This window comes from Schistocerca cancellata, chromosome 8 (genome assembly GCF_023864275.1).
Source record: "Schistocerca cancellata isolate TAMUIC-IGC-003103 chromosome 8, iqSchCanc2.1, whole genome shotgun sequence".
NCBI lineage: Eukaryota > Metazoa > Arthropoda > Insecta > Orthoptera > Acrididae > Schistocerca > Schistocerca cancellata.
In genome coordinates, this window is record NC_064633.1 from 60,698,171 (window position 1) to 60,712,811 (window position 14,641).

At 39.1% G+C, this 14,641-nt stretch overlaps 1 protein-coding gene across 1 annotated transcript in view; it reads left to right on the forward strand.

The window, feature by feature from the left end:
- The first annotated feature begins 252 nt into the window (after positions 1 to 252).
- Positions 253 to 14,641, forward strand: part of LOC126094931 (leucine-rich repeat-containing protein 52-like) — a 47,278-nt gene continuing 32,889 nt past the window's right edge. The window contains exon 1 of the mRNA XM_049909578.1: positions 253 to 290. Coding sequence (XP_049765535.1) covers positions 282 to 290 — 9 coding nt within the window. The 5' untranslated portion in view covers positions 253 to 281. The remainder of the gene's footprint in view (positions 291 to 14,641) is intronic.

Sequence of the window (14,641 nt, forward strand, 5' to 3'; positions counted from 1 at the left end):
TCACAAACATCCATGCCCGAGGCAGGATTCGAACCTGCGACCGTAGCAGTCTTGCGGTTCCAGACTGCAGCGCCTTTAACCGCACGGCCACTTCGGCCGGCGAATGACAGTCCGTATGCATCGTTCCCTCATCGTGTCTTATCTTTCCCGTTGCACGCATGTGTCGCAGACGTTATCTAAGCGCCTTACGTCTCGAAGTTTCTTTGATATGAGTGACAGTATTTGCTGAGCTTCGTGCGCTGTAGATGTTTTTCTGTTTAAGAAGCTACCGCTGCCTGAAAATGTGTATGGTGAGTACTAACTTATTTCATTTTCCATTCGTAAAGAATGTTTACTAAGTGACGTTCCACTTGCGACATCTTCTGGTAGCAAGATCAGGTGACAGACAACAGTGGCACAGTGCATGACGCACTAAATCTGTATTCTGCGGAATTAGGGTACAACACTCCATCTGGCAATGGTGAGCCATGTTAACCTCATTTTGCTTCCCCAAATCACGTCACCCGAATAAAGAGATGATAGCTAGCGTTAACCTCTAATTCACGTTTTCTTAAGTTTGTGTCCTCTGGTAAACTCGACACAGATTGGACATTTATCATCAACTCCCCCATTAACGATTGAGGAGTTCTGCAAATCTTTAATCATAATATATAATGATGTCTTGGTAGGTATTACCCCATCTGTAACAATGGTAACCTACACAAGTATTGCTTCGTTTTGTTTCAACCGGTGTGGTGAAAAGTCCCATTACGAAACTTATAATGTGCATAACAGAATACAGTTTCTCGTAAGAGGACAAGCTATGCGCGTCTAATACTCTGACAAACGTTAAAATTTTTCCTGACTGACTCAAGCAACTTTTTATTCCATAATCTTCGCGCCAACTTTCATTTACAGAATGTTCTATGCAAAATATGTTTACTTTTTAAACGATTTCCGTTTACTTCATTTCGTTCAACGATATGGTACCGTAATGTTATTTTTAGTTTAATAGTTTGAGAACACCAACACTGTTTTCGTAAACATCACTGAAGAGGAAACTACCACCAGCCGCACTTTTTGACGAATTGTTTATTTGGCTGTAAATCATTTTGCCCATCAGTCCATCGTCAGACGGAAAGGAGAATTTCTTGCACACATTTCACATTATTTTAGTCTGTATTACATAATAGAGTAATCGTGATTTTCTTGTTTACAAAGGTTCCTACAGTATATTCGAAGACTTTACGTTTTAATTAATTGAGAAAGGATTTTTCCCAATGCATTACAACGTAGAGGTCTGCGTGAATCATACAGAGCACGTCTAACACATGGCTGAAGATAGACGAGGTGGTGGACACATGTGTTTATATGTAACTTCACGTCAGCTATTGATTTAATTGGATGTTCTCAAAAACCAGATGTTGCAGTAATGACATACGTATACAGCTATAATGTATATAATTGCCAAAAAATTTTGCTTGAGCTACATCGCGTTGGGCGCTATACATTTAATGTTTTAAAACATAGTGGCAATGAGACAATGACAGGACGTTTATTTCCCTCTATCGATGCAACATTACTGAAGTAGTATGTGCATATGGTTCCTTAGCTCTGTTTCGTCACTGAAGATACAGTCACACAGTCAGGTTTGTTGTGAAGGTCGCTATACATTTCCATTTCTTCCAAAAGTTATTCTGTACTTCTTTCTCAGCAAAATGTAGTGTTTCTAAGTTTTCTTGTATACTATTCTCTGTGTAGCTAAGTTGGGCCATGCGAACAGCAAAAGTTAATTTATTTAAATTTGGCAAATATAAAATTTAGGGTACACAGAGCAATGAAGTTTATAAATGCAAGCCATGTTGTGTGGTTCATTTTTAAAATTTGATTTATGAGTTAAATTACTTTGTATTTTATTATTTGTAGAGAAACTAATCTGGATACATCCAAACTGGAACAAGTTAGCAATTTGATATGAGACTTTGGCTATTTATGTTATGTAGACATATATCACTGAGTGTCATGGATGGGGTAATTGTGCTAAGGTGTCACTGCTCTGAATGAATTTCTTTTTCGTGCTGCTGTGAAGAGTACTGATTGTGGCAGACGTGTACCCATTTCTGTGTGCTGTCAGTTTAATTGTGTGAAGTTCTTGTAGTTTACATTCAGTATCTTGGTACAGTCAACCAAACCATTTCTTCTATTCTATTATTGCCATATAATAAGCTATCTATAATAAACTGTTCTGTGTTATCTGATATGATAGTCGGTTTCCTGTATATTTCGATTTCGTATTTGCCATTATTTTTGCTGATGTATTAAGATAGAAAGTTTATAGCAGAGAATTTATGTTTTTGTATAGTTTGTTAAGTTCCTCTGCAAACTTATCTATTTCTTCTTCTATTCCAACAAACAGAATAAGTTTGTTATCCACATATCATTGATAATATTTAATTAATTTGGTTGTTGATGTATTATTTTTGGAAAAAAGAACTATGGTTACCCCATCATTTATGGAGCAGTTGGCCAGGGGACTAGCTAGGTAGCTGTCTATTACTACTCCATCTTCTTATATGCAAAATTTGTAATTGAATATGTATGACAGTACTAGGGTTAGAATTCTGACAATTCAAGTTAATTGGCTCTAAGCAGATTAATTTCAATTAATAGGATTGTTTCATGTACCAGCACATTTACATATAAATTAACTGTACTAAATCAGTAAATGAAGCAGTCCTTGGAGTGGAAATATCTGTAAAGCTTTTTATGAGTTTATTGCTGTTGTTCATAGAAAAAATATCCAGAGCTTTTTAAGTTCTAGATAAGGTATCATTAAGTTTCTTGCCAATTTGTCTAAAATGGGCTCTTCTGTATATTGCCAATTGACCATATTGGACGGTTTGCTTTATACATTTTACATTGTGATTACTCTTCTGGAGGTGTTTATTAATGTGCGTTTAGATATTCCACTTGAGGAGAAGACGAAATTACATTCTTTCAACACTTTCTTAAGTTTTGTCTGTAATTCGAGGACTGGATCACAATTGATTTTCCTTATGAAGTTATTTAAGAAGAAACCTTGTGTCATATTTAGGTAATAATCTTCTCACACTATTACAGCAAAACTTCCTTTGCAAACTTTTGTTATTGATGTTTGATTGTCTTAATGTTGTTTTGTTTCTTTTTGTGAGATGCTTTGATTCATCTGGAGTATTGCATTGTGCCCTTTTCATCTCTACAAGTTTCAGTATAATTTTAGTTTATGGCCTATGGGATTATCCCAATTATTTAGCATAAGTATATCACATACACTATTATTTGTTTAATATTATTTGTGCAATTTTGAAATTCAGTACTAAGTTTGGGGCTGTTTTTCAACAAATTTAGACCAGTGACTCTGAAAAGAATGGATGTTTAACACCAACTGAAAAAATAAATTAATTCATAGCTTAAACCTTGAAAATGAGTCACACAACAAAGCTGGTATTTATAAACTGAAATGCTCTGTAACCCTAACTGTTATAGTGGCTTAACTGGCAGGATATTCAAAATTTTGTATGGAGAACACATGAATGCACTCAGGCTAAGAAACTTAACTAATTCAACTTTTGCTGCTCACATGGCCCAGCATAACGACAGAGAGAATAGCGTGCAAGTAAACTTGGAAAAACTATATGCTGTTGATAAAAGAGTGCTGATGAAGTTGTTGGAAGAAATGGAAATATACTGGCACCTTCAAAACAAACCTTACTGTGTCTTAAGTGACCATACAAAGACACAAAATGTACTTAGATAACTCTCTCTCTCTCTCTCTCTCTCTCTCTCTCTATATATATATATATATATATATATATATATATATATATATATATATATATATATATATATAGGGTGTTACAAAAAAAGTATGGCCAAACTTTCAGGAAACATTCCTGAAAGTTTGGCCTATGTGGACATGTGTCCGGAAACGCTTAATTTCCATGTTAGAGCTCATTTTAGTTTCGTCAGTATGTACTGTACTTCCTCGATTCACCGCCAGTTAGCCCAATTGAAGGAAGGTAATGCTGATTTCGGTGCTTGTGTTGACATGCGACTCATTGCTCTACAGTACTAGCATCAAGCACATCAGTACGTAGCATCAACAGGTTAGTGTTCATCACGAACGTAGTTTTGCAGTCACTGCAATGTTTACAAATGCAGAGTTGGCAGATGGCCATTTGATGTATGGATTAGCACGGGGCAATAGCCGTGGCGCGGTACGTCTGTATCGAGACAGATTTCCAGAACGAAGGTGTCCCGACAGGAAGACGTTCGAAGCAATTAATCGGCGTCTTAGGGAGCACGGAATATTCCAGCCTATGACTCGCGACTGGGGAAGACCTAGAACGACGAGGACACCGGCAATGGACGAGGCAATTCTTCGTGCAGCTGACGATAACGTCAGAGAAGTTGCTGCTGTACAAGGTAACGTTCACCACGTCACTGTATGGAGAGTGCTACGGGAGAACCAGTTGTTTCCGTACCATGTACAGCGTGTGCAGGCACTATCAGCAGCTGATTGGCCTCCACGCGTACACTTCTGCGAATGGTTCATCCAACAATGTGTCAATGCTCATTTCAGTGCAAATGTTCTCTTTACGGATGAGGCTTCGTTCCAACGTGATCAAATTGTAAATTTTCACAATCAACAAGTGTGGGCTGACGAGAATCCTCACGCAATTGTGCAATAACGTCATCAACACAGATTTTCTGTGAACGTTTGGGCAGGCATTGTTGGTGATGTCTCGATTGGGCCCCATGTTCTTCCACCTACGCTCAATGGAGCACGTTATCATGATTTCATACGGGATACTCCACCTGTGCTGCTACAACATGCGCCTTTACAAGTACGACACAACAAGTGGTTCATGCACGATGGAGCTCCTGCACATTTCAGTCGAAGTGTTCGTACGCTTCTCAACAACAGATTGGGTGACCGATGGATTGGTAGAGGCGGACCAATTCCATGGCCTCCACGATCTCCTGACCTCATCCCTCTTGACTTTCGTTTATGGGGGCATTTGAAAGCTCTTGTCTACGCAACCCCGGTACCCAATGTAGACACTCTTCGTGCTCGTATTGTGGACGGCTGCGATACAATACGCCATTCTCCAGGGCTGCATCAGCGCATCAGGGATTCCATGCGACGGAGGGTGAATGCATGTATCGTCGCTAACGGAGGACATTTTGAACAGTTCCTGTAACAAAGTGTTTGAAGTCAGGCTGTTACGTTCTGTTGCTGTGTGTTTCCATTCCATGATTAATGTGATTTGAAGAGAAGTAATAAAATGAGCTCTAACATGGAAAGTAAGCGTTTCCGGACACATGTCCACATAACATATTTTATTTCTTTGTATAGGGTATTACAAAAAGGTTCCATATATATATATATATATATATATATATATATATATATATATATATATATATATATATATATATATATATATATATATATATATATATATGGAAGAGAGTGAAAGAGAGAGAGAGAGATGACTGCCATAGTTAACCGAGTAAATAAAAGAAAACATTCATGTAAAAAAACTTTCATATTACATCACCAGTATGTCTTAACATGTTAAATGCATAGTGTTCTGCATGATCCAGCCTAAGAAAAAGAAGTTTTGCAATATTATACATCACAGCTGTAGAAACATGCTATTACTGCGCCTTCTGTCCGCTCCTGGTAGCTGAGTGGTCAGCGCGACGGAATGTCATACCTAACGGCCCGGGTTCGGTTCCCGGCTAGTTCGGAGATTTTCTCCTATGAGGGAGTGGGTGTTGTGTTGTCCTTATCATAATAATCTCATCCCCATTGACACTCCAAGTCACCGAAGGAGCGTCAACTCGAAAGACTTGCACCGGGCGATCCGTCTATCCGAAGGGAGGTCCTAACCACTTGGCATTTGTTTTACTGCCCATTCTTGTTATTTGGTACAATAAGTCAAGTCATTAGCTGATGTCACATCAAATGTAGAAACAAGTTTCCGACACCTTGTATTTAGTCGATCTCGAGTTCAGCATGCTCCATATCACTGAAACAGATGCTTATGCCGTAAAGCACAATGTACATCTTTTCCTAAAAGAGGTGAAATGTAGAAGCTTTTTGTAAAGAAGAAAATCATGAATATTCTGATATATTATAGAACCGAAACAAAGCTAAATTTGTACAAGAAATCCGTACTACCATCTGGCTATGGACTGCAGCCTGAAACCAGTTATCGAAGAATAAAGCACTCATCGAAACCTCTACTGGTTGCAGTTGTTTCCTTCAAATCCACATTTTTAGCGTTTGCATAAGTCCCTTTATTTCTCTGAGGGTCATATTATCAGCTGCTGTAACTACCCATGTTCCCTTATGATGTCTTCTACAATGATGGAGTATGGATTGTTACAGGGTTATTCTCTGATGTGCTCAGAACACTTTTCTTTGAAATTTTGCGTATTTGTCCAATCTGTTTTATTTCTGTTGGGCTCTTTGAATTTTTCTTCTTTTAGTTTTTCTGATTGTTTATCATAACTTGTTTTGTCTGTCCAGTGTTCTGTCTTCTAGTGGGCCAAATAGCAGTATCAGTATTCCTACGTGAGCTATGAATGGACGTCTCAGCACATAGCTGGAGTCATTTTAATTTTGTAATAGTTGTCATCCACAGTTGAGATTATTCGTCCGAACTTTAACATCACACTTACCCTGTCCAGTGATGACGATGAAAACCTTCCCTGAATCTGAGTGGGCAGGTGCCACGTTGGTAGGCATGCCTCTGAGGGGGCACCGGCATATTCTTTTCATGCCCTTGCCCAGTCCAATAGAAATGTCTGACTGTAATGTCTCAAACTCTAATGGACGTTGAGGTACAATTTTCCCTCCTTTGTAACATTAGCGGCCAACGGTCAAAAAGTGGTCCGAAATCCTATGACACTCCTACCTATGTTTATTAATGAAAACAGGTAATACCAGCTCAACGGCTTACGATATTAGAAGGGATACCAACAATCTGGCGCACTTTTGAGCTGCCTTCTGTCTCGACGAAGAAAAGTGACGTCTTCATCCTTATCAGTAATGTCATTCATGACATCATCGATAACTATGAACTCTTGACGCAGTCAGTGACAAGATCACTCTTATTGATGATGTCATCATTCTGATCAGTAACATTTTCATTCTTATCAGTGCGAAGCCACCTTATCTCCAGACAATCATAGCACGGAACTGAAAATCCAGAATGTCGGAAATAGTTCAATTGCACTCCCTGTATCTCCAACCGATCACAGGACAGCACTGTCCGCAGCTCGTGGTCGTGCGGTAGCGTTCTCGGTTCCCGCTACCTGGTTGCTGGGTTCTATTCCCGGCTGGGTCATGGATTTTTTCTGCCTCGTGATGACTGGGTGTTGTGTGATGTCCTTAGGTTAGTTAGGTTTAAGTAGTTTTAAGTTCTAGGGGACTGATGACCACAGATGTTAAGTGCTCAGAGCCATTGGATCATTTTTAGGACAGCACTGTTTACCTCCAACCAATCACAGATCAGCATTCAAAAACTCGAAGATGGCGGAAATAGTCAAACTTCGTAAGTGGGAGGAATTAACGTAACCTCTGCTCCCCGTATCGACAGCCAACCACACAGTGCACTACTCCATACCTCCAGTTAATTTTAGTAAAAACTCAAACTCCATCCAAACAGGCCTCGGTAGGCGCACCGGCACTGACCGACCGCCGTATCAACCTAAGCCGGTATGGAAGAGCACGTTCACAGCGCGCCGCTCCCCTGGCTGTCGACAGCTTTTGTGGCCTGATCCGCTATTTCTTCCCAGCAGTGCTCAACAGACCCCGACGGCCACCCATCCAAGTGGTAATGAAGCTAGACATCGCTTAATTTCGATGATCTGACGGGAACAGGTGTTACAACCGCAGCAAGGCTATTCGTAGCTAATCTTAGCGCAGTATCCTAAACGAAAGTTGACGAAAGTAGACCAGTTGTATGCATTGTACCCCATGCCGCCTCCTTCTTCCATCCAACCAGAGCATAGTCCGCAAATGATACATAAAACTGGCGTCAGATTTCATTACTTCTAGCTTTCATTTCCCTACCGCCCGCCATTAAGAGCGTAATATTAAAAAAATAGTCACCAATGTACAGTGAAAAACACGTAACACTCGGATTAAATCCAAAGATATTCATTAATACCCAAACACATTTACTTTTTGCGCTTTTCTCTCTCTTCTTTCTTCCATTAAGAACCTAGTATTAAAATGCAAGAGTGATGTGAAATGTAGCCCCATACTGACTGTGCTCTAAAGTTTCCGAAAGAGCTGAATTATTTATCAAAAAATACATCACACACCTCTCCCATCCAGTCAGAGCCCAGTATTACGACAGTGACGTAACGCCGTCTGGTCCGTGGTGAGAAGTATCCTAAGTATTTTTTTATCAAAAAATACGTCAAAGGATCTGAATTATCAAAACTGCCACAAATGTTGTCAACTATGTTTGCATTACTGACTTCCAAAAAATCGTTTATGGGCTGACTCATCAGCCATATCGGTAAATTTCATTCAAAGATACATATCATTCTACTTGGAATACTGAATTCTGTTTACAACATGTTCCCTATAAGTAATTAGAAACCAACATTTGCTCATAAAATGTGAATAATGAGTTAGGAATATGTAGTTTCCGCCATCAGTAATACCTAAAATACTATTCCGTAAACCTAAAAAATGTGAAATAAAATCAATTTCTGTTTTACATATCAGTTGCTTAGTATCCCAGACTGATGGTTCCACTCTTAAAAGCACCATCTGATCCATCTCCATACCATCAGTTGTTCTTACAGTCACCAGCAGGTGTCTGTACTGGTGAAAACGTTTTAAGTTTGATCTATGGACCATACTTAGCTTAAGACACGACAAAGCCGTAAATTAATTATTTTCCACATCTATGTCGTCGCAATATTCTAAACTGTCAGCCAAATCAGTCGACAATGCAAAAGTACAATGTGAATGGCGATTGTCACTGTATTTCCATCTTGTTATTTTCCATCCATAAAACATGAACTTAAACTCTGAAGTATGTGATACGGGGTGAGGAGAGAGCGAAGTTTATATATTACTGAAAATTGTAATTGATAACATGTACTGGAAATAACTGGGACGCATTTGATGTTACTAGGCTCAAAAAAATTACTTTACCTCTGCTGTGACGCTCATCAAAAAAAAATATGCCCCAATATTCTAAAATGCATCAGAAAATGTAATGTTTACACTGCAACAATATCTAATTTTGTACAGCCCATTCAGTCTGATATGTGTGCCCTGTCATTTCCTAACGCCTTTTTTTTCATCACCAATTCAAGATGGGGGAAAAAACACATCGGTGACAAGTATTAGAAAAATGGCTGCTTCTGCATTCAGAGCTATGGCGTACAAAAAAAAACCTGTAATTAGCTACTCAAACATCTAATAAAATTTCCACCACACATGCACAAATGTTTTTTTACGGAACCAAGGAATAAAGTGTTCGACTTTTGAAAGGAATATAGTATTTTATTAAGATATATCACTTAATCTGCAGAGCGATATGCATTTTTTGTACACACACTTACGAGAGACTTCCAAAGACGGTAACAGTGAGTGATATGACATTTCCAAAGACAGAGTAATATCTCGAAAATAATGTTTTGTATCATTCATGATATTTTTGTGAGATTTCTCACTCTCTGCAAGAACAATAAAGCTTCATTAAATATTTCAGCATCTAAATTGTAGTAATTAGTGATTAAAATGGGCACAGCTTGCATGATTACTGCAATGGAAATGGAAATGTCGTGTGGCTAGGGCCTCCCGTCGGGTAGACCGTTCGCCTGGTGCAGGTCTTTCGATTTGACGCCACTTCGGCGACCTGCGTGTCGATGGGGATGAAATGATGATAATTAGGACAACACAACACCCAGTCCCTAAGCGGAGAAAATCTCCGACCCAGCCGGGAATCGAACCCGGGCCCTGAATGCACAATACCTACGAAAATCAGTGCGACAGAAAATTGCTTTATTCCTCAGGTTTCTCACACATTGCGAGCGGAGTGACGTTTCAAATGAAATACTGACAGTTCAAAATTATGAGTGTTAAGTATTAAAATATTCGGAGCTTGCACATTGGCACTACTGATATGAAACTATACGTTAAGCAACACTCTTTTGCGACGGACCTTCGATAGCCATGCCATACTTGTAAGCTGTATGGGCCTTTAAATTAATTGTTTTTCCTCTTCTGAAGTATCCGTACAATTTATTAAAATGCACCAGATTGTACCCTTGTCGTAATGTGCAAGATCTCTATGAAAATTCGACCGGTGATAAAGTTTTACTGCTGTATATGCAAGATTTTACACACTTTCAAAGCCTAATAAATCTTCAAATTTAGTATTTCCAAATCTAAATTGTCTTTATTATATATTAAAATTCTCACAGCTCACTTATCGGCACTACTGATGAGAACTTTAAGTATAGCATCGCTCTTGAGAATTAGACAGGTGTGTTATGACTGAGTGTGCTACTATGATAAAAAGGGAAGTTCATTATTTTAACGATAGTGATTTTTACTTCACAATTAATGAAGTACAAAAATTTGTATACTAATAGCCCATTTTATATGTCAAAACCGATCGTTGACACTGAATTTATTAGGATAAACAGGATTCTAAACACAGTACACGAATAAAGGCAAGGTGCACATTTAACACAAAGAAATATGTGTCTGCACTTCCATCTCATTATGGAAACAAATTTTAAACAGGTGAGCCTTGTCATAAGCTCTAAACATTTTATGGTAAGAGTTGCACGTTTTCCCCTTCCGTATACTACTGAGTATGAGTATAACTTAGTGTTCTCATATGCGACTTCACTTTTAATTTTCCCTCCAATTTCAGACGATAACCGACGATTCTCTAAGTTCCTCTTCAAAATGTAGTATGTTATTTTCATGTGAATTATTCCATAACACTTTCAAAGGCAGCAAGAACTCTTCCAATTCATTTGGGTTGGTACATTTTATCAATTTTTTAGAGGTATCTTCCAACTATCAACGTCATCCTCTTCTTCTTTTTCCTCTTCTCATTCATCGTGATCGTCATCATTTACCTCGTCGTAATCATTATTTTCTTCTTCTGCACCTTCTGCTGTCATAAATACAGTGTTTTTAAAGGCTTCATCTCTCTTATTTTAGAATAGTTGTCCTAATCTCTGAGAAGCAGTTCTGGTGGAAAGCTGAAATCCCCACTTCCTGAACCTCATCTTCCTCTCGTCTGCCAAAACCTTCCGAGATATTTTAGGCGAAGCTGAATTATGGTCTGAGATTGAGAATAATGTCCCATTAATACGTCTGTTAATTAAAGGTAAGTGACCATATAAATACTGGTACTTTACTTTTCTACTCACTAAGTCTGATGGCAATTTGAAGTGCGCTCATCTTCTTTTCCAAAATCTGGTGTGATATTCTACACCCGACGTTACCCACTGCTGGATTACGGTGTGAAACTCATAATAATATCTCATTAATACCCCTGTTAAGTTGTTCCAAGAAAATACATAAATACTGTTATTTTACATTTTTACTCACTGAGTGTGATGGGCGATTGATTCATTACACAATAGGGTCAGATTTTTTAATGTGCTCTGCACATTTCCTTCTTAAGCAGGGTTCTGATTCATATCATCTCCTTAATCTGATTCCTAGTGTGCTAAAAGGTATTTTAAAATTTTCGTCTGCCTTTCTCATCCACAAACGCTCAGCGGCTTGTTATGGCATTTTACAGTCTTCTGCAGTCGAATTTGAAACCATGTGAAACAGAAAAATAGCATTTCATTGGGTCAATAATGGAAAGTGGACAATGATGCTCAGTGATAAATGGTAGTAAGCAATGACTGTCAGTGATCAATGACGCTTAGTGATTAGTGATGGTCAGTGATCAGTGATGATCGGTGATTAATGATGGTCAGTGGTCACTGACGGTCGTTGAACAATGATCGTCAGTAATCACTGACAGGCAGTGAAAAATCGTGGTCTGTGAACAATTATCGTCAGTGATTAGTGAAGCTCACTGATCAGTAATTGTTACTGATGCTAGTGATTAAAAACTTCAGCACTGGCTGTTAAAATTCTTTAATTAAAAATTCACCATCAATTTCGCATCCGCGAAGTTGCATCTTCAAGTGATCTGTACAAGAAATAGAAACATTAGAGAATTGCAGTGACTTTAAAAATAGATGTCATACTATAAAGCGCCATATATCAATGAGAGCTGAGTCCTCACAAGTTTCTTCATTTTTTAAACAGTCACGTTGCGGCAGAGTAAATGCTACGAGTCTGTTGCCACCGTTCGTCGTCGAAATGAAACCAACAGCGCGCTAAATGCCGGTGTCTATGACCAGACTGATTGGGTACGCGCCGAACCCATAAGAGAGGGGAAGCCAGATTAAATTATTTAAATTTCTGACTCCCATGTAGTTATAGGAACTACGAACACCACATCAGCATGTGTCAAATTCGACAGAGAAGTATAATAGAGCTTTGAATGCCTTACCGTTCCGTTCAGAACACAAAAGTACAAGTGGGTCCGTGCGAGATAGCGCCAGCGGGGATCTAGGACCCAAGTGACGCCATCTACGACGAGAAAGGTGGCGGTATGTTTCACATACTGTGTGGTCACTAGAAATTTCTTTTTTCATACATTAATATATTAAAAAAAAGGTGAAAAACTTCAATATACAAGTTAATACCCCTCTAAGAAAACTGGCTAATTACATGAACTTTTATGAATGCCACACTGTACTGTTTTTAAGAACATGCAGTTGACGCTAAATAACGAAAAGTGTGAGGTGATCCACATGAGTTACAAAAGAAATCCGTTGGAATTCGATTACTCGATAAACAGTACAATTCTCAAGGCTGTCAATTCAACTAAGTACCTGGGTGTTAAAATTACGAACAACTTCAGTTGGAAAGACCACATAGATAATATTGTGGGGAAGGCGAGCCAAATGTTGCGTTTCATTGGCAGGACACTTAGAAGATGCAACAAGTCCACTAAAGAGACAGCTTACACTACACCCGTTCGTCCTCTGTTAGAATATTACTGAGCGGTGTGGGACCTTTACCAGGTGGGATTGACGGAGGACATCGAAAGGGTGCAAAAAAGGGCAGCTCGTTTTGTATTGTCACGTAATAGGGGAAAGAGTGTGGCAGATATGATACGCGAATTGGGATGGAAGTCATTAAAGCAAAGACGTTTTTCGTCGCGGCGAGATCTATTTACGAAATTTCAGTCACCAACTTCCTCTTCCGAATACGAAAATATTTTCTTGAGCCCTACCTATATAGGTTGGAATGATCATCAAAATTAAATAAGAGAAATCAGAGCTCGAACAGAAAGGTTTAGGTGTTCGTTTTTCCCGCGCGCTGTTCGGGAGTGGAATGGTAGAGAGATAGTATGATTGTGGTTCGATGAACTCTGTGCCAAGCACTAAAATGTGAATTGCAGAGTATTCATCTAGATGTAGATGTAGATGCAAGCATACAGCGTATCGACAGTATTTCAGGATACATGTTTGTTTCTTAAGAAGGTCAGTTGTGTTAATTGAGAATAAAATTAAATATAACCAAGTCCTACGAAAATAACAGTGTCTTTTAGGGATGCAACTGCTACGTGGGCTGACCATTATCTAATCATTGTCTACCTAGACAAACGAAACCGGATAGGAGGATTTTGTGGCGCCGCTCGGTTTGCGCGCTAAGAGTAGTTTCGGGGAACTTTTTTACTGAAGGGTGAATTTCAACCTCTTGTTAAGTGTTGAGTGTAATGCCCTTATTTTCATAGCGCAGCAGCTGCAAATTTGAATGGAGCCCGGTATTCGAATGGCCTGTTTCGTGTAGATGGGCGCTTAAAGCTGACTTGAGCTCGTGTTGTTAATACGTTCTCTAAACCGTACCCCAAAGCTTCGTTCTTTCTGATCTATGTACCAGAAACCACCAATCGTCACACGTGATGCAATACGCATCTGGTGACTTAAAGTTATCTCGGTTTGTCTCCTCCCACGCCTACATTTTAAGCCATTACTCTTTGGGGCAAAACGTGTCTTGCTTAGTAGTATATCGTATCACCTGTGTTACGAAGTCTGCTTATTATGTACCAAAACGCACGGTACAAATAGACCCTTATATCTGGCTCATCTGCGCTAGTCAGAAATGATACGTGGACAGCAATTTACACGGATAATCCTTAACAAACGACTCTGTGACACGAAGTAAAACTTTGACGATGGGTAAACAGTAGATGAGACAAACAATTGCAATATCTTCTAACACTGTTACTCGAAAGACGTCCAAACAACTGTTGTCAAATGTAGCTCACATCATGCCTCTTACATACAGAAGACCGCTGCACTCACTATCACAAACGACAGCGTGGGCAAGATTATTTCCGAAACACACTAGCAGAATGTGTTCCTTTCTTGACGTCACAACACGTGTCTCCCTAGGATTTCGTGCGATAAATGTAGATGTCACCAGAATGAGATTTTCACTCTGCAGCGGAGTGTGCGCTGACATGAAACTTCCTGGCAGATTAAA